This window comes from Patiria miniata, unplaced genomic scaffold (assembly GCF_015706575.1).
Source record: "Patiria miniata isolate m_02_andy unplaced genomic scaffold, ASM1570657v1 HiC_scaffold_25, whole genome shotgun sequence".
NCBI lineage: Eukaryota > Metazoa > Echinodermata > Asteroidea > Valvatida > Asterinidae > Patiria > Patiria miniata.
The window spans coordinates 3,046,357-3,065,339 of record NW_024037064.1 but is presented as its reverse complement, the minus strand read 5'-3'; the positions used below and the strand labels follow the sequence as shown (position 1 = coordinate 3,065,339).

General features: G+C 40.2%; 1 protein-coding gene across 2 annotated transcripts; it reads right to left on the bottom strand.

Annotated features, from left to right (window-relative positions):
* Window positions 1-6,938: 6,938 nt before the first annotated feature.
* Window positions 6,939-18,196, bottom strand: LOC119733143 (choline/ethanolaminephosphotransferase 1-like). 2 transcript variants are annotated; one of them, XR_005271671.1, is made up of 7 exons: window positions 17,942-18,196; window positions 17,137-17,279; window positions 13,555-13,671; window positions 12,174-12,326; window positions 11,321-11,445; window positions 10,051-10,167; window positions 6,939-7,248 (listed from the first exon to the last, which is right to left on the bottom strand). XR_005271671.1 is itself a non-coding variant. In XM_038206716.1 (6 exons), exons 2-5 carry the CDS (start codon window positions 17,248-17,250, stop codon window positions 11,362-11,364), a joined length of 468 nt encoding a protein of 155 aa, XP_038062644.1. In that variant the 5' UTR covers window positions 17,251-17,279; window positions 17,942-18,196; the 3' UTR covers window positions 6,939-7,248; window positions 11,321-11,361. The 2 variants fall into 2 exon arrangements, 1 of the variants encoding a protein (XP_038062644.1); XM_038206716.1 differs by lacking the exon at window positions 10,051-10,167.
* Window positions 18,197-18,983: the final 787 nt, after the last annotated feature.

The window sequence follows — 18,983 nt, the reverse complement described above, 5'->3', positions numbered from 1 at the left end:
ATAAATTCACTTGCCTTTTCGGTATCAAATCAGGATGCAGGGAAGAAAGTTTACCACCTGAGGTTATTATCGGAAAAGAGGTTGAACTTAAGTTAGCCCATTTAATTCAAATGAAATACCGATTCATTGGTTTCGCTGCGCATGCCCATCGTAGGACAGCGGCAGGACACGTGTACGTGTAAATGGTCAGTCAATATGAGGGCAAATGTAAAGATTACATATTCAGATGACACCGGCAAGTTGACCATAAAAAAAATGGCGGGGGACGGGACCTAAAGACCTTATACAGAGGCGTCATTTTATGGGGGGGGGGGGTTACAATTTCATGAAAAGGGCGCTCGCGCATCCGTGCTGAAAATGTAGACAGTTTTTTTCCCCGGACACTTGGCCTCCGGGGGGAGGGGGGGGGGGGGGGGATGTCCTGGTACCATCTTCCAATGGGGGCGCTGTTCAAACTTGACGATCATGCGCACTATCGGAGAAAAGATGGCGCTCTTCAGCTTACTCCATCCTTGGTAGTTTTACTACACCCAGCAGCCACACACCTTGTCGGCATGGCCGAAAATCGGGTGTTATTTCTCCTCGATTCCGAACGAAACACCAGAAAAACTTTCAGTGCCGCAATGTATATGCATATGTACATGTACATGTATTATGATGCACGCCGCAATGCCGGTGCCCCCGCAGCGCGGCAAGTCGCTGCCTTAACTTGCGTCATACCCCTCGCGAAGTTTTATGTTAATGAAGCTTCCCTTTGTGGGGCGGAGTAGTTTGACCAAACATGTTCACAAATTATTTTCCCCCATTTATCCCAGAAAATAAACACCGCCATACACAAGATATTGTTGAGAACATCATCCTTTATTGATTTAAGCAAAAAAAATGCAATCAAAATTTTATTTCATGTTCCCTTTAAGATTAGGCAAACCAAGTGAAATGCTACCATCCTGGCGTGCAAGAGTATAACGAGGCGCAAGATAAATTTATAATTAGCTGCTATCAAAGGGTAAAGTGTTTAATTTAAACTCCGTGAAGTCTGGACTCATTAGTTGGACTGCACATGCCTATAATAGGACAGTGACAGGACACGTCACGTGTGTAAAGGTTCTGTCCGTATAAGGTTCCATAAGAGTGTATACATTTCAGATAACACCGGCATGTTTACTAGGACAAATGGCAAAAGACGGGGTACCTCAGGGCCTTACGGAGGCGTAGCAAAGTCATTTTTGTTGGGGGGGGGGTTAACAATTTCGAGGGCTCACATCCGTGCTGAAATGCAGACACTTGGCCTCCGCAAAAGAAAAAGGGGGGGGAGGGGGGGGGGCTGGTACCATTTTCAATGGGGGCGATGTTCCAACCGGACGAGCATGCACACTATCAGACAATAGGTGGCACTCTTCAGAGTAGCATAATAAACGACCGTCTTGCGAAATTCGAAAAACGGCATTTATTTAGTAAAAGGTCGCTGGTATCAAAAGGCAACAGGCAACTTTTTTTTTTAAAGGACACTTGTTTAAAACAAAAGGGCACTTGTTTAAAAAGGGGAGGGCGGGGATCATAACAGGCAGATAACAAAGGGTCTATTGGAAGGACACGAATTCATAAAGACTTATCAGATACACACGTAATTGTCGTCACAAGTACTGACAAAGTTTTAATTTGCAACCAATCACCCCCCAAAAAATTCCCTACTTACCTACACTATTTTCCAATGGCATGTAATCCGAAGCAGAACTCTTTTTTTGGCCTCACCCCCTATAGGCCATAGAGACTTGTAAACCTGACACAGGGCCAGAGGCAGGGGTGATGCATAGTTACAGGTGTGTAGAAGCCCCTAAATTCCTAGCGCATTACATACAACGTGACAACTCCAAGCATTGTTACAAACAATTTTGTCGAGTATTTAATGTATTTGTTTGCTTTTTTTTGGGGGGGGGGGCAATTACAATTTGGTACTTACAGTTTTATGAGCGAGTTAGGTTTTTTTTTGGGGGGGGGGGGGGGGGGGACCGACAGGCGGGCTAAAAAAAAGCGATTTAAAAAGTTCGAAACGTCAGACCGCTTAATTTTTTGTTGTTGGTTTTTTGTTTGTTTTTAGATTTGTTAAAATGATTAGGGCAACAACGAAACATTTAAACACTAAACTAAGACGTTAAATACAGGATAAACCATGTAAAATGTACTACACCCTCTTTTTAATACCCATGTGGTAACAAAGTATGCAAATTCAAACCTGCCTACATAGGACAATTCCACCACAGAGACGACCTAAACAATTAGATCGACACGTTAAAGTAAACACACTTTTCTTCTTAAAACCTACAAAACTAAAATGTAAATGACAAATACAAGGCACGCATATTAGAGTTTGATCAATTTGTTACTTTAGCTATGTTAAAACGAATTTTTTTTAGATTTGTTAAAATGATTAGGGCAACAACAAAACATTTAAAATACTGAACTAAGACGTTAAATACAGGATAAACCATTTAAAATGTACTACACCCTCTTTTTAATACCCATTGTGGTAACAAAGTATGCAAATTCAAAACTGCCTACATAGGACAATTCCACCACAAAGACGTCCTAAACAATTAGATCGACACGCTAAAGTAAACACACTTTTCTTCTTTAAACTTACAAAACCAAAATGTAAATGACAAATACAAGGCACGCATATCAGAGTTTGATCAATTTGTTACTTTAGCTATGTTAAAACGAATTTACACCATGCACTTACCACTACTATAAAATCGTGACTACTTGAGCATTTGATTTTCGAAAATTTGAGTTAAACCAAACATTCACACTTGCAATCTGAAAACAGATTATTCTCACATTCTACAATATACAAAATTTACATTCAGCAGCCATATCGGAGGGTATTTTTCTTTGTTACTTTAATAATGCAAAACAGGTCTAATTGTGGGCCCTCACTTTTGGACGCAGGGGCGGATCCAGGACTTTCAAAAAGGGGGGGCACAAAAACTTTGTGCGCGTTGCACATATAACGAGACTGAAGCGCGAATTTAAATCCCTTGCAGGCAGGGTTGAGGGCACTGGAAGCTCTACGATTTTAGATGTTCTCTCCTACATCATGAGTATTTTAAGCCATTAAGATCAAAATTCACAATGTTTATTTTTTAATTTTAATAATACTTTTTTTTCTATCAAATATAGAATTTAAAGTCACTTTTGATGTTAGCTGAAAAGGAACCCCAAAATTAGAAGGTGCTGATGACAGCCCCCGGGTGGAAAAAAAAAATGAAATGTGTTATTTTGCGAGCGAGCGGAGCGAGCGAGCCAAAAAAAGTCATGTTTACTATTAAAACATACATTTCTACCCAGAAATTTGCCTTGCAAACAAAGAAAATAAAATAAATTGAATTTCGTTAGGGGACAGCCTGCCCCAAGCAAGGGCGGATCCAGAACACAATTTTTTTTGGGGGGGGGGGGCCAAAAACAAATTTGGTCATCCCAAAAAGTGGGTCAAAAAAATTACGGCGTGGGGTTCGGGGCCCGCTTAAGGGCCCCTAAAACTTTTTGGATTCTAGATGCAGAGTCTGTGGTGCGATCTGAGGCAATTTCTGACCACTTTAACCAATTTTTTTTGGGAGGAAAAGATGGTGGTGTACTCATTGCCTGCCTTTTTTGCAATGTCATATAAAAACAAAAAAATTGCTTTCGTTTTTTTTGGGGGGGGCATGGCCCCCTTTGCCCCCCCCCCCCCGATCCGCCCTTGGCCCCAAGCAGCCCCTACCCCCACCTCACCCCATTTTGGTTGATGTTATTGTCGTTTCATTTTTTTGGGGTTTTTTTTTTGCTTCCATCATCATTAATAATATCCTTTTCGTTTTGCCCCTCTCCTGGTATTTTCTTTCTTTTACCATGTAATGTAATTGGTGATTTTAGTTCAATTCGTATTTTCTCCATTATCATCCCGTTTGTGTGTGTGTGTGGGTGTGTGGGTTTGTTTATGGTGTAAATCGAGCTCGCGCGGATGTGATTGGCTTCAATTTTGAGTCCCAGTATAATGTGTGGTAACTGCGGTCATATATACTTAATTTGTATATACACTTGCATACACTTTAACCACCATTTTTTCCATGTTCTTTTGAAGTCTGCAGGCTAAATAATCTAAGACGAAATGAATCGTCTGCATTCTGCAAGTGTTGTCGAATCACTTCAAGAAATGTCAAGGCCTGAGGAAAATCGTTTATTTGTATTTTTTTTGGGGGGGGGGCTCCGATTTTCTTAAAAAGAAAACAAAAAAAACCAGCTTTTATTTAACGGAAATGCAAACTGCATCCAAATTCCAATTTCCAAAATATAAAAAACTTTGCCAGCACAAATTTCCCGAAAGCGGCAGCATTCCTGAGCTGCCGCTTTCACATACAAGGTTTCAAAATAGTCACATAAAAGATTTCTGGCTACGCAACCGGCAGTCCCAGGCATCACAGGGGAGCCTCCTAGCAACAGTATTTCCGAGCAACCAGGTTGGAATGTGACGGGCATGCAGCCATGCACCTGTGGCTCAGATAGCTAATCACTCCAGTTGCGCGTGGAAGGAAGTCATATTCATGAAAGCAGACGGTCCGTGATGAAAGCAACCAATGGCATATTTATTTGCCGGGAACCGGCTCATTTCATTGGCTGAGATACTATCATCACTGTTTATCATCTAAGAATCTTCCAATTACTGACGGCAAGTTCTCAAAGGCCTTAAAGTTCGGTGGCCTACAGCTGAGCCCAAATGTATATGCTTTGTAACGAACAAAAGTGGCATTGTATCAATTTGAACAATGCGGCTATCAATCATTCTCTGGAAAGGCTTTTCGGAGCTGACATTTTATTTGGGCATTTTTTTCTCAGAGACAGGGGGAAAACTTTATGCGAAAAATGTGGGAAACTGAATTGAACGTGAAATTTCACCTCCGTGTTGTGTAGGCCTACATGCACATAAATAAACGATTGGGGGATGATATTCCAAGTCCAAATAATTCATTAAATGTAGGGCTCCCGATGCCTTTTTTTCGTAGTACGATTTTATTCTTCGCTTATTTAAAAAATAAAACTGCATGGCCTACATTATTCTTGTAAATGTTACTCTAGAATATAATTATTTCGGAATACATTTTGAAATTAAGTTTGAAGTCAAAGGGCTGTTGATGATCTTATTCGTATTCCTTTTAAAATTAGGAAAAACTAAGCATAATTCGTATTAAAATTTCCCCTGGTATCCACAAAAGAATTAACTGAGAGTTCAGAACTTAATGGGCTAGGGTGTTTGAAATCGTTTTACTTTAAAAATAAATCGAGAGAACAAGACATACTAAATCGTATTAAAATAACCCCTATTTATTTGATGTCTCTCTCTATCTGAGACCGGGACAATATAAAAGGGATGACGATTAATTCTTCGTGTATTTAAAAAATTAAACGCATGGCCTACATTATTTTGTGAAAATGTTTTACTCTAGAATATATTTTGGAATATATTTTGACGCTATTATTTGAGGGATGTTGTTAATCCTGATATATTCATTTAAGAATAAGAAAAACCGAGCATAATTCGTATTAAATTTCCCCTGGAATCTACAAAAGAATTAACTTAGAGTGCAAACTTTAACGGGCTAGGTTTTTTTTCATCATTTTGCTTTTAAAAAAAATATTTAGAGAACCAGACGTAAATCTCTCTCTGAGGTCGGGAAAATAAAAAAGGGGATGACGATTTTATTCTTCATTTATTAAAAAAACCCACATGGCCTACATTATTTCGTGTACCGGTACATGTTCTACTCTAGAATATATTTTGGAATATATTTTGACATGAAACATTAAATGCAAGTGCTGTATTAAATGTGCCCCCAATTCCAGCCGGGAAATAAAAGTGTCTTATAAAAATACATTCTTGCTTTGAAATAAATTTTGAGACAATGATTGACAGGCTACCTTCAAAACTTATACATTGTATATTTTTGTTTATAATTATGTATGATAGTTATGTTCAAAGCGATTGATTTGATGACCGCCCGTCCGCCCGCCATAATGACTCCTCAAAAACGAAAAAGACAGCCATGTTCTCAAAGGAATGTATTTAATGCCCGCCAGCCCTAAGACGACTCGTAAAAAAAAAAAAAAAAAAAAACAGTTGCGAAAAGGGGGGGGGGGGCACGGGCCGGGTGTGCCCCCGTCTGGATCCGCGCTTGTTTGGACGAAAACACTCACCTCAAATGGCTTCAATGCAAAATATCTATACCTTGTGCCTTTCAACTTAAGTACAACAGCCTTAAATCTTACCTACAGTGCAAATAAATTAATTTGTATCGTTTGGTGCACGAAGTGACGAATACGATAGTTTTGCCGCATCACGGGTCGTCTTTGGGTTGTTTGCATACATCACGTCACTTTTTGGTTTGGCAACTATCCACGATACGTCACTTCGTGGTGCACAAACCATTCCCGCACTCGCCCAATGTAACGAGCTGCTCCTTATACCTGCGTGCACAAACGAAATCACAATAGTCTGGTGCTATTCAAAAAACACTTTTGGTCGACCAATTGGCAAATACAACTGATGTAATATTACGAATTGCTCCCCATACCTGCACATCTATATCAAATGAAACCACTCTTGTGGTAGACCAATCGGCAAATTTACACATGATGAAGCAACACAAATCGCTCCCCATACCTGCACATCTATATATTACGAAACCACATACAGTAGTACGTGTTACTAAAAAAAATTACATGAATGTAATGTTACGAATTGTTCCCCATACCTGCACATGACGGATACACGGGTGCTTTTCAAAAATACTTTCGAAACACCAATTGGCAAATATATGAATGTAATGTTACGAATTGTTCCCACACCTCCACATTTATATCAAACAACGCCACAACAATCTGGTGCTATTCAACCAATATTTTCGATGGACCATGTGGCAAATACACTACTGCAACTTTGTTTTATTCAATAAATGGCACTAATACTTTTGGCAATGTGCGATCATGTGGTTCTTGATGTTTCGAGTAGGCTTTTATCCATACTACAAAAATATAATCCCATCACCTGTTACATGAAAAACAACATAGATTCGAAAAAAGTTTTGAAACCCAATAAAATAAGGGTTGCCTTGCTGTTTAAGAATGCCACAGTGTTTGCTCTCCTAAAGAGCATCTCTCTCGCCGCCACTTCCAAACATTTTTGCTTCCAACTTGTTTGTTGCTGTTCAGTAATACCTTTGATAAAGAAGAGAAAGTGTGGTCATCAACGTATCGAAGTCATAGGATGTATGGTTTTGAAGATAGCAGGACCTCCAACTCTTCTGAAATTTGTTTTCTATTCGAACTGATAATTTTGTTTTTATCCCGCTGGCTTTCAAGCCAGACGGGGATATTGCAATCGCACATTCCTTCTGTGTGTCCATGAGTATGTAAACACCGGCAATCGTGGACCTAGGACAACAGGATTGGGCACAAACAATACGTCCACGATTGACCGAACGTCCACGATTGAAAATCGTGTACAAAACCATTGAGAGCTGTTGCTAGTACAAACAAAGGAATGAGGATTAGGGACAATGGGGGTCCACGATTGCCGGTGTTATTACACAGCTGGATGTGCATATGTAACCGTGAGTTTGTTTCTGCATTCAATAGGGGACGATGAACAAAAGAGGACAATAGGGTCCCCAATTCCCGACGGGTCCCCAATTTAGAATCATGTATAAAACATATGGGAGGTCTTCCTAAAGAGTACAAACTAAAGAGGGACAATAGGGGGTCCCCGATTGCAGGCAAATATCGCGCGTGTATTAATGCATGTGTGATCCATTTTGGTTAGACCTCACTGTAAGTTCAGTCATCATTCTCAACCGAATTTGATATGCTGGTCCCTAGGGACACCGCGGCTACCGAGCTCAGGCCATTACATGTCAGTTTCTTTCTCTAGTGTCGCAAAACTTATAAGACACACAAAACACTAGGCCAGTTTACTGGTCCCTAGCAACACCGCGCCTACCGAGCATGAGGATGTTATGTACAATTTGGGGACACCATGGTGATTGTATGGACACCATGGGAACACCATGGGATTTTATAGACACCACAGGGACACCAAAAGGATTTTATGGATACCACTGATATGGGAACACCTTGGGGATTTTATTGACACCATGGGGACACGATGGGGATAAAAAAAAAAGACAGCATGGGAACACCATGGGGATATAATAAACACCATGGGAACACCATGGGACCATTCTGAATATCATGGGAACACAATTACACCAACTTGCACTCCCAATGGGCACACTTTTGTCCGATTTGCCTGTACGAGTGTTGAAAGAGCAATTGGGGTGTAGCAAATAAAGCAATGGAAGACCCTTACGATACCATGGGGATTCTATGGGTTTCCATGGGTTATCAAGAAATCCCTTTTTTATGCTAACCATGGGAAACTCATAGGAACACCATGGCCACCATAAGAACATTTTGCGGATTTGATGGACACAAATGGAACACCATGGGGATAAACACCATTGGGATAAACACCATGGGGATAAACACCATGGGAACACCATGGCACATTGTGTAAGAATTATGAGTGTTCTAATTGCAATTTGTTTAAATGCTCTGCTCGTAAGTGAAGGCAAATGAAACCTACAGTGTTTTTTGTGGAAATGAGAACAAGAACTATGGATAATAATTTTGATTCAGTTGTAATGATTGGAATCATTTATGAAAAATATAAATAAGGAAAATGGTGATAATATGGTAGAACTTGAAAAGTGGTATAGGCGCAATATGTACATTGTAGGCATTGGCCATGGAGTGATCAAGACACTCTGTATAGGGTTAATGGGACAATCCCCATAAGGCCTATGGGGTGCACAGCATAAATTATTTTACATAAAAATATAAACGTAAAAATCTTGTAAGAAAATTGCTTTGGAAATATCGATGGGAACAAAGTGGAATTCTTTTGGGATGAATCACCATGGGAAACATGGGACACCACCATGGCGAAAAGGCATTAAGGCACCATGGAAAACCCATGGGAATGTACACCATGAATTGCATGTTGTCAATTTTCTCCTTGGGAATCCATGGGAAAAATCCCAAGTCACAATACCCTATGGAAGTTGCCATGGGACATTTTTGTAAGGGAATCCCTCTATTTTTTCTAGTGGGGCCATACTTTGAGTCCACATACAGAGTGACTCAAAAAGAAGGAAACCCAAATGGCGCCCCTATTTTAAGCATAATTTTGCATGTAACGCTTTCCATATCTAGAATGTGAAGGCCCAATTAATAAGCCTTCTTTTAGTGAAAACATCATTCAAATCACTCATGTTCTTTTCCAGCTATGGAATTTTGGACACAATTTTAAGAATTTTTTTCACGATTCACATTTCATTGAATACGTGATATAAAATGAAACCATGTCCCATCATGAAAAGGATATCAGAATAAACCAATAAGTCTCAGGCAGCCAAGTAGAAGGCAAGGCTAGAGTATACACTCTTGACATTATAAAGCATGTTGTTTTAACAGTGGAAGTAGAGGTGTTTAAATAAAGGTTAAGTGCCAGTTCTCATGGTTATGAGATAGTTCTGATGTGGGTTTTTTTTTGATACGCGAGCTTTTTTGATTTGCTAAAATGTCACGTGCCTTTATTTTGATCTGTGGACAAAATTATAAAACCGTGTTTGTGTTTAGAAGTCCATAACTGGAAAAGTACATCAGTGATTTGAATGATCGTTTTAAAAAGAAAGCATTAACCCTATTGACCTAAGCTACAAAATACTACTGAGTAGTAACCTGTCGTATGCATTTCTTTCCATTCAAGTGTTCACAACACATTTGTAGTATTTGGTCCTTGACCCCCAAGAGCCCTTACGACGTTAGGTTAATTGGGCTTTCACATCCTAGATCTTGAACGCGCTACATGTAAAACTTCTTCAAAAAATATAGGGGGCGCCACTTGGTTTTCCTTCTTTTCTTTTCTTTCTTTGACTCACCCTGTATATTATTACTTACCTAATTGATTTATTAATCTTCAAATTTGTACGATCCAAAGCATGTGACTTGCAACAGGCGGCACATCCCCAGACTGACACGTCTAAAGTACAACAGCCAATCCGCTGCGCAGTACACCTGCGCACAGAACCATAGTATAAGTGCTAAATAGATCCACTGCATTCAGCAGCCATATCGGAGGTGTGTTTAGTTATGCTAATTCATTAACAACGAATACACATGAAGTCTAAGACTTACTGGAAGTCAACCTTTGTCGACCTTTAAAGCTTTAGTCCATCATTTGCAGCCATCCGAAAAGTAACTGGCGTAATTATTATTGAAAAACAAACTTGGTTGAAAGATAGTGAGGGAACTAAACTCCCTGTGAAATTATTCTTTCTGGGAAGTTGTCATTTTGAAGTAATCAACGAAAGAATGCATTTCCAACGGTGATTCTTAAGAAGCACCGTAGGAAAATTTAAATTAGTAGTTCGTTTGTTATTCAGCGCAGCGCGCATAAGTATTGGAACGACGCACACGCGCACGCGGTTGTTATAATTCGTCGGATCAGTGCGCTACGTCGCGTATAGCTGCAATTCAAAACAATTCAAAACATGATTCACTAACTTTTGATTTGAAATTGAGATCTTAGAATGCTGTTTTTTCTCGGAATGTACAGCTGAAACTTAGCTGAAACTTCATCAGGTTAGTTGTTCAGTATCCTTCATTAGATTTTGAACTCTTTTGTTGCTTCAAGCGAACAAAATGCACAAATTACAAATGATGGACTATAGCTTTAAGTTGAGAAGTATTAAGACCACTGATCTCTATATAAAGACTGGATAGCAGATATCCATACACCATTCACACAGTAGACTTTGCAAATTGACCAATTCGCCCCCGGTCTCACGAAGATGGCCGCGTATAATACGAACGTTCCACGCGTATATACAACGCGCGCTGTATCAAGAGTTGACGCCCATTTTGGTCACGTAAACGTATTGTGATGTTTTAAAAAGGACACATTTCCGCAGTGATCATTATTTCCAAAACGCAAAAAAAGGAACTGCGGCATTAAAAAAAGGAAACCACAACGTTAGAAAAATTGTAAACCGTGGTCAGTGGTGGTGGTCATAATAAAAATCAAGTGAACCGCGATGTTACAAAACTTGTCCTTTGTAGATCACCAGCCGATCTCACCGGTCTCACCAATATGGCGTCAAATTCATTCATTGTGCGGCTCTTTATCCGCTATCCAGTCTTTATATAGAGATCAATGATTTAGACTTACCATGACTATCCAGAGCAGAGCGTATCCCTGGATAGGTTCATTCAGTAGATGTTTACACACAGAATCAGCGGACCGAGAAGTGTGCTATCAAGAAGCTTCACCTTGGACTTGTACATGTAGGCAGTCTGCAATTACACAGTGTGCATACATGTATATGCTTATTAAGATGATAGCAGATACCAGGGGACGATGTGGGAGGAAGGGCACTTGCGCTGCCCCTCCCCTTCCAATTTCCCCACAGAAAAGCAAAACAAAAAAATAGGGGGAAACTTTAAAAAATGTGTACAAATGTATGGGAAAGTCTAAAATTCCTGGCGACACCCATAACCAACTGTGCTGTTCCAATTATTTCAAGGGAAAGTACAACATTTGCTTTTGCTGCAATTTTTCGACTTAAATGGATTTGAAGGATTAGTTTGTTATAGAAAATATTGTTAAACTGACTTGTTTCACTTTTGGGCTTGTAGATGCTTGAAAAACCAAGAAAACCAATCATGTTCTTGTAGTCTGGCTCCCTGGCCCAACTTAAGATGAAACGGAGCAATTTTAGACTTTGGAGAATTGTAACACATCAAGAGCTACGATTTTACAGGATGCTTTGGACTATCATTCTCTAACAATCCAGTAGGTATTTCGCGATAATTTGGTCATTTTGTTTTTTGATGTTTGCAAATGTTGTATCTTCCCTTTAAATGGTAAAGTAGCCATACAATTGAGCTTGTTTTCCACCCTTTGATGTAATGATGTACATGTAACCCCTTGATGTGACACACCACTACTGCTCAGTTTCAAATTTTCCCGATTGTCTTTTCAAAGGGCTAATTTCCCTCACCAAAAGCAACAACATACTTACCATGAACTGGTTGGACATCTTGGCCTCAATCAGTCCAAAGATGATCAGGAAGACACAGGGTTGACGCTCATACAGATTGGTCATGACCTTGGTGACAATTGTAAGCAGAAAGGCTGTGGCGATATGCAGTGATGGTCCAAACAAACTAGTGCCCTGAAACAAAAACAAATTCCGAGATTTTCAAATAAGTCAGCTCAAAATAAGTGAGACGTCATCTAGTCAATCAATATCTTTACACAGTTTCCTCATAAAAAGAGGAGTCCTTTGTACAGTGGCATAACCAGGACAATGGAGATGCAAGAAACCGAATTTGACTCCTATTATCGATGCATTCCATCATACAGACATTTCAATGGCAGTAAAAAGTGATAACATCGTGAGAAGACCCACTCAAACAAACTGAACATGGAGAGTTCAAAGATGTGTTTTGGCACAACCGAGTACCACTAGAGCAGGAACCCTAGAATTGTCTAGTCAGATTAATGGCATCAAAGAAGCCTGAGCGTCTGTCATTAAGATGATGAGCTCCAAGCAGCATTGCCTCTGATCCACCTTATAATTGGTGGATGGGATAATACTATTTTGCCAAAGGCTGACAGTAGTATGGTGGAGGATCATGTTATCTCAGTAGTGAAACGTCATGAGTCCGCACATTTCTGGTGTAAAAAAAAGTTTAAAAGCTGTAGAGGTATGTGGGAGCATGTGCGATTCGCAAGACCCGTTGGGAATCAAACTGTAAACTGGCCAGCCCTCTCAATCTATCTTAATCCTTTGTCCAAACGGTGGCTTTATCATCCCTAACACTTAGTTTAATAAAGCCACATGTGCTGTCACACAGCTGATATTGACAAGTGCAGGGGATTAGCAGCAGTATCTGATAACAGGGGCCAGTTTGTTGACAAAGGGATTAACAAGATAAGAGTGTACCACTAGAAGTACATGTACTGTATTCTTTCGTAGTTTGCAGGCCCTTACTCAGAAAGCTGCTAGACTGAGCACTTACACATGATACAAAAGAGATGGTACTTTGAATAGCAAAATGAAATCATGAACTTATGTCAAAGGGATGGCAGGAGAAAGAGGTTACATGATCAGCAAATATGAGCAAACTCAAGAGCTCAAGAAAGCACTCTCTGAGAAAAGAGGAAGTATAATGGCTGGCGGGCCACAAGGTACTGTGGGAAATAAATCTTAGCGAATGGTAAGCGCTCTCCGGGGAATAATGCATATGTAGTGATGCTTTATGGGTAAGAGGAGCACAGTAGAATAGTGATGGACGACTTTTATTTTTCTGGTAGCCACTTCACAAGGTGTGTTTCAAGAAGGCCTACAACAAAACATTTTTTGTTTGGAACCCAAATGAATTTTCGAAATCACTTACAGCAATTGTGACACGGTGGCCCCGTCCCCAAACAAAGGCAGCTTGGTTGAAAAACTTTAAAATGCTCGACATCGCTGTTGCAATTATTATCAGCTCCCTCCACTCCAACGCAAATGCCTTAGGAAGATAAAGAAAAATAACGAAAGTCAACATCAAATGAACTTCATTTTCCTTGCTTCATAGACTTAACTGGCGAGCGCTTTTAGAAAATGTGTATGTATGTTTGTGCTCACGCACATATTATAACACGCACTCTTTTCTTTTAACTTCTAAGAGGATGTGCGTATTACGTCACTGGACCAATTGGACAAAGTGCACTATGTCAAAGACATGCGTAATGTGCACGCCTTCAGTCCATAATTCAAAAATCAATTGTCAATTTCATGATCACTCCTCCTTTTTTGACCGAATTTTTCATGACGTCACAGCGACTGCGTCTTGATTGTTACATCATCATTGAGTGGCAGCGCAGCAAGTGAAAATTACTACGTACGTATTCGGTGCGAAGGCACTGACCAAATGCAATTCAATGATGACGTCATAAAATATGTAATGACATCAAGCGTTGCTTACAAGTGTGCTTTATTATCAGAGTGAGGTGTGGACATGGGGACGTCATTTCAAAATTTGTCTATGGGCCATTGGTTGAATGAGCGTAAAGTCTGCGCATGTGATATGTGCGGTAGTGTTAAAGTACCTCATAATTGCCCTCTACTTGTGGTTGTTAGATTTGTCAATAGGCAGTTTATATTACATGCGCAATCAGGCAATCAAGGACTTGTACAAATGTCCATTCGAAGTTTATAAGTATCACCTTTTTTCCAATGTCAGAAGTGTATTAATGACCTCCAGCGATTGTTGGTGTTTTTTTTATTTGGCGATTTGTTTTCTAATGAAAACGACAGTACATCATCCATGAACTTTTGTGACCATATAAGGTTACATACAAACACAAATGGTGTCTGCAATCCAGGTTCATCTACTTCAAAAACAGTAGTCTTTTTTATCATCAGATAGCTAGCTTTTGATGCACAATCACGCAATAGAGGACTTATAGCAAAAGTCCACTTGGAGTTTGTTAGTATCTCCCTTAATTCCACAGTTGCAATCTGTTGAGATCTTTACAGGACCAAAATATGGAAGGTCTGCGGTAACACCCATGTGAAATTTTATCTGTTTTGAGTTCTGTGGCTCTGAGAACCAGTTGTTTTCAACTGACACTTCGAACAGCTTTGCGAGTAACCGCCACTAGAAACTTCTGAGAGAAAACAGTCAATCTTAGTGTAAACTGGCCAGACCTCTGATCTATCTTAATCCTTTGTCCAAACAGTGGCTTTATACTCCTAACACTTAGTGTAATCAAGCCACATGTGCTGTCACACAGCTGATATTGACAAGTACAGGGGATTAGCAGCAGTATCTGATAACAGGGGCCAGTTTGTTGACAAAGGGATTAACAAGATAAGAGTGTACCACTAGAAGTACCGTATTGTTTCCGAGTTTACAGGCCCTATCTCGGAAAGCTGCTAGAAGCACTTACGGATGATGGTGTGCTCTGTTCGTCATCAGTGTCTCCTGACGACGAACATCGATTTAAAAACAGCTGGTTCTTCTCAGAACCACACAACTCAAAAGAGATAAAACTCACATGGTGTTACCGTAAACCTTCCATACTTTGTTCACGTCCATCATGCAAACCTACAAGTCTCATGTATAGGACCAGTGGCATATAAAACATTTTATGGCATGAAACTGTTTACACCAGCGATCTAATACAGATGCCAACAGCGGTTTAAAAGCACAAACAATTTTTAGCATGCTGAACGATGATATTTGTTCATTTTGGGCTGATAATTGTTATGAAACCTTTTGGCCCAGATATGTGGGCCCATGACGGCTGTAGCCAGATAGCCAAAGCACAGAGCCTGCTGAGCCTCAAGTACATCAAACCTGTCAGAAACGAAACCAAATGAACCAAACACAATTCTGTAATTCTGTAATAAATATGTAATTCTGTCGGTTTATGGGGGAGAGCAAGGATTCCTCAAAAGTGTAGGGATGCTGTAGCTCGGAAGCTTGAGGTTATCTGAACAAAGAAGACAATGAAGAATTATTTTTAGAGGCGGGAGGAAAACCCCGGACTGACAATGTTGTGCTGGTGAGCGGGAGTCATTTCGCAATGCCGATTGATAATCTGGTCGGTAAAAATCACTGCAAAGTCTTCATAAAGGATGTTAGAGTAACTTTTCCCTGTGTGGCACCACAAGGTTGTCTTCGCTTTGTCTCTCCATCCAGATTTAATTAATAATAATAATAATAATAATAGTGGATATTTATAAAGTGCACGTTTCCACCAGGACTGGTGCTCAAGGCGCTACATCATTATTACCCTGCTCATTGGGCCAATGAAACATTCCAAAGACAATCTCAGCTCCATGGGGAGTATACACTGCTCGATGCTGCCATTTCGGCACAAAAAGCAACTAAAAATCAGTCACACTTTTATTGTGAGGGTAGAGATGGTGCTTCAAAGGTACCCATTTACTCCTGGGTGGGAAAAAGCAATGAGTGACAAAGTGCCTTGCCAAAGGGCACAAGCACCATAACCCCAGGCTGGACTCGAACCCACAACCTGCAGAATTACCCGCAGACCACAAGTTCAATGCTCCAGACCACGAGGCTACGGCACTCTATAAATACGTCGCTCTACACACGACTGTACATGTATGTCATAATAACTTTTTACAGGAAAACGCCTTGTAGAACCTTTCAGAAACAAAAATCGGAGAAAAACAAGTGAAAAACAAAACAGCAGGCCCACACCGTTTTTGCGCATGCGCTTGGAGCGCAGAGCACGTGTGAATATAGCTCCAGTCACCTGAACGCAATTTACTTGGGCTTAAAGGGCTCATGAAGTGAATATTTCTTAGGGACATAGTTTGTGCTACTTTCTAATTCTTTTTAAGCGTATGAAAACTAAGTGATATTACTTTTTGGTTAATTTTGTTGAAAAGTGCACTTCTTTCAATGTTTAAAATTTCCAAGCTTTTCCGGAAAACTGAGAGCAATGTTGTCGTGATGTCATTTCAGGGAGACACTGTTCATATCAGGTGTGTTTCTATTGAAATAGTGAACCAAAATAATGCTCATTCAAAACATTTGTGAGAAAAGTTTGCTCATTAGCTTTCTGCCATGAACAGACACAGCAACGAATCACTAATGAAAAGAAAGTATTCAGCGAAATATTCAAATGTTGGCAACTTTCGTGCATAAACTAATTGCAACACTGATATGACATCGCACTTTTGATTATGAACATGGAAATTCGCAATAGCATATAAACCAAAATGGCGCCAAAATACCCTTGAAACACGGTAAATTGAAAATTGAAAATAAGATTAAAGGGACACAAAGGTGCATTTTCTGGGATTGCATTAAACAAAATTACATTTCATGGGCCCTTTAGGTGGTGACGAACTGAAATGCCACTGAGTATACAGTGTTTATGAAATATGTCGGTAAAGGCCTTTACCGGGCAAAATCGTATATTGATTCCTTCGGAATGGTAACTGGGAAACTTACGTGGTAAATCGCACCAATCCAGAGATGTAGGTCTGCCAGTGTGCCGTGAAAAAACATGAACATTGCCGTCAGCATAAACGGTACAAAGAGATCCGGCCGACCGCCTATCTTCATGCAGATACCAAACTCAATGGTGACACACACTGCAAATAAAAAAGTACATACTTCTTGTTTTGTTATACTTCCGAGGAAAATGCTTTGTGTTTCCCTTGTCCCTGTAATTTAACACTCTCCCATAGACTGAGCACACAAACTTACTACAGAGGACCGTTTTGAATAAAAGACCCAACTCCCGAGGACTAAAATTATATGTTGTTCTCCTTTGTGTGTCTGTCCTCGGGGTAATGTAGAACAAGTACACGATGGCTGGTATGGGCTCTGTGCACAAGTACCCCTTCGTCAACGGTCAGAAAGGGAGAGCTGGGGGAGACCTAGACTGGTTTCCCGGTCCATCCACTGCGTATTTCGAATGATCCAAAGTTATTGGGGGCAGGGATTAGTATGGGAGACCGTCGCAAGTTAAAACTTCAGAGAGAGGGGTGGGGTGGATAGGGTATCACAGTCAACACATAACAGACCAAAAGCCAGAAACAGAGAATCAAGACTTGCAAGATTGAGTGCAGTCACTGATCCAGGGGGTGCAGAGAGGGTGCTCGTCAACCCAGCAATGACCGAAGAAAGTTGTTTTTCACTTGAGAGAGCACTTTTGCCTGTGGCGCCCCCCCCCCCCCTCCCCCACGGATCTGCCGTTGGAGTGATGACAAAAGTATGCAGGGAACTTAAGGAAACAGCCCTTTATAATTACCTTTGGTGATCGAGTCGCAAGCATGGTCGAATAGTTCAGCAAGCTGCAGATGCCAATTCAGCTTTGTCTTGTGCCTCAAACACTGCCGCCCGTCTACGGAGTCACAGGTTTGGAAGAGAAAGATGTTCACGCCAGCCAGTGCGTACGCCCAGCGTGGAGCCTGCAGTGGCGGAAAAAAAGCAGCGTGGAGGGCAATAAAAACTGTCAGCAGACTTCTGCATACTATTTGATCTTTATTCAGTGAGAAGCCAGGTCAGTTTGACAAAAGGCAGCGCATAATCATAGCTCATAGCTAGGTCTAGCTATAGCGCGACATGTGCCACAAGTACGAAGGGTCATGCATGGATGCGTCCATTGTATTTTGTCAAGTATATTTGTCAAGTATTTTGACACTCACTGCTTTCCTGTACAATATTATTAATACATTGGTTAGAGATGTACAGAAACGTAAAAAAAAACTCTGGAATGGGTTTATCCCTGTTGAAAACAACAATAAATTGAAAGACTGTATTTTAGATCCCTTTCGTGTATGGTACAATCCTACTTAAATTACCACAAATGTTCTCTGGAAAGAGATGAGTGCTGTGATTGGATTAGGAAAAAACCCTCCTTCGCCCTCCTCTAATTAAAAATATTCTTTTATTGTTGGAAAGAGCATTTCGTACAGTTATTCTGCCCTGCGATATGGCTTGGTGCGATAAACAAAACTGTTCGATTAAGTGACCGAACCCCGGAAAACGGCCAGAAAACGTGTTGACCTCCATAGGAAATCAGGATTTTTCATGTTTATATTACCATTTTTCAACTAAAAAAATTCCCAATTTTCAGGAACATGCTATACAATAAAAATTGATTATCTTGAACAGTATGGTTTATACTTTCAAATGCTAAGCGATATGGTAGATAGGCCTATTTACTTTTATCATAATTACATGATATACTGATAAACGCAGCGACAATGTTTTCATCAGTTGTAAATTATTCGCTGTGCTTTTTTACTAGGCATTGCAAATATCGATCAGTAAAAATATCAGTACGGCTA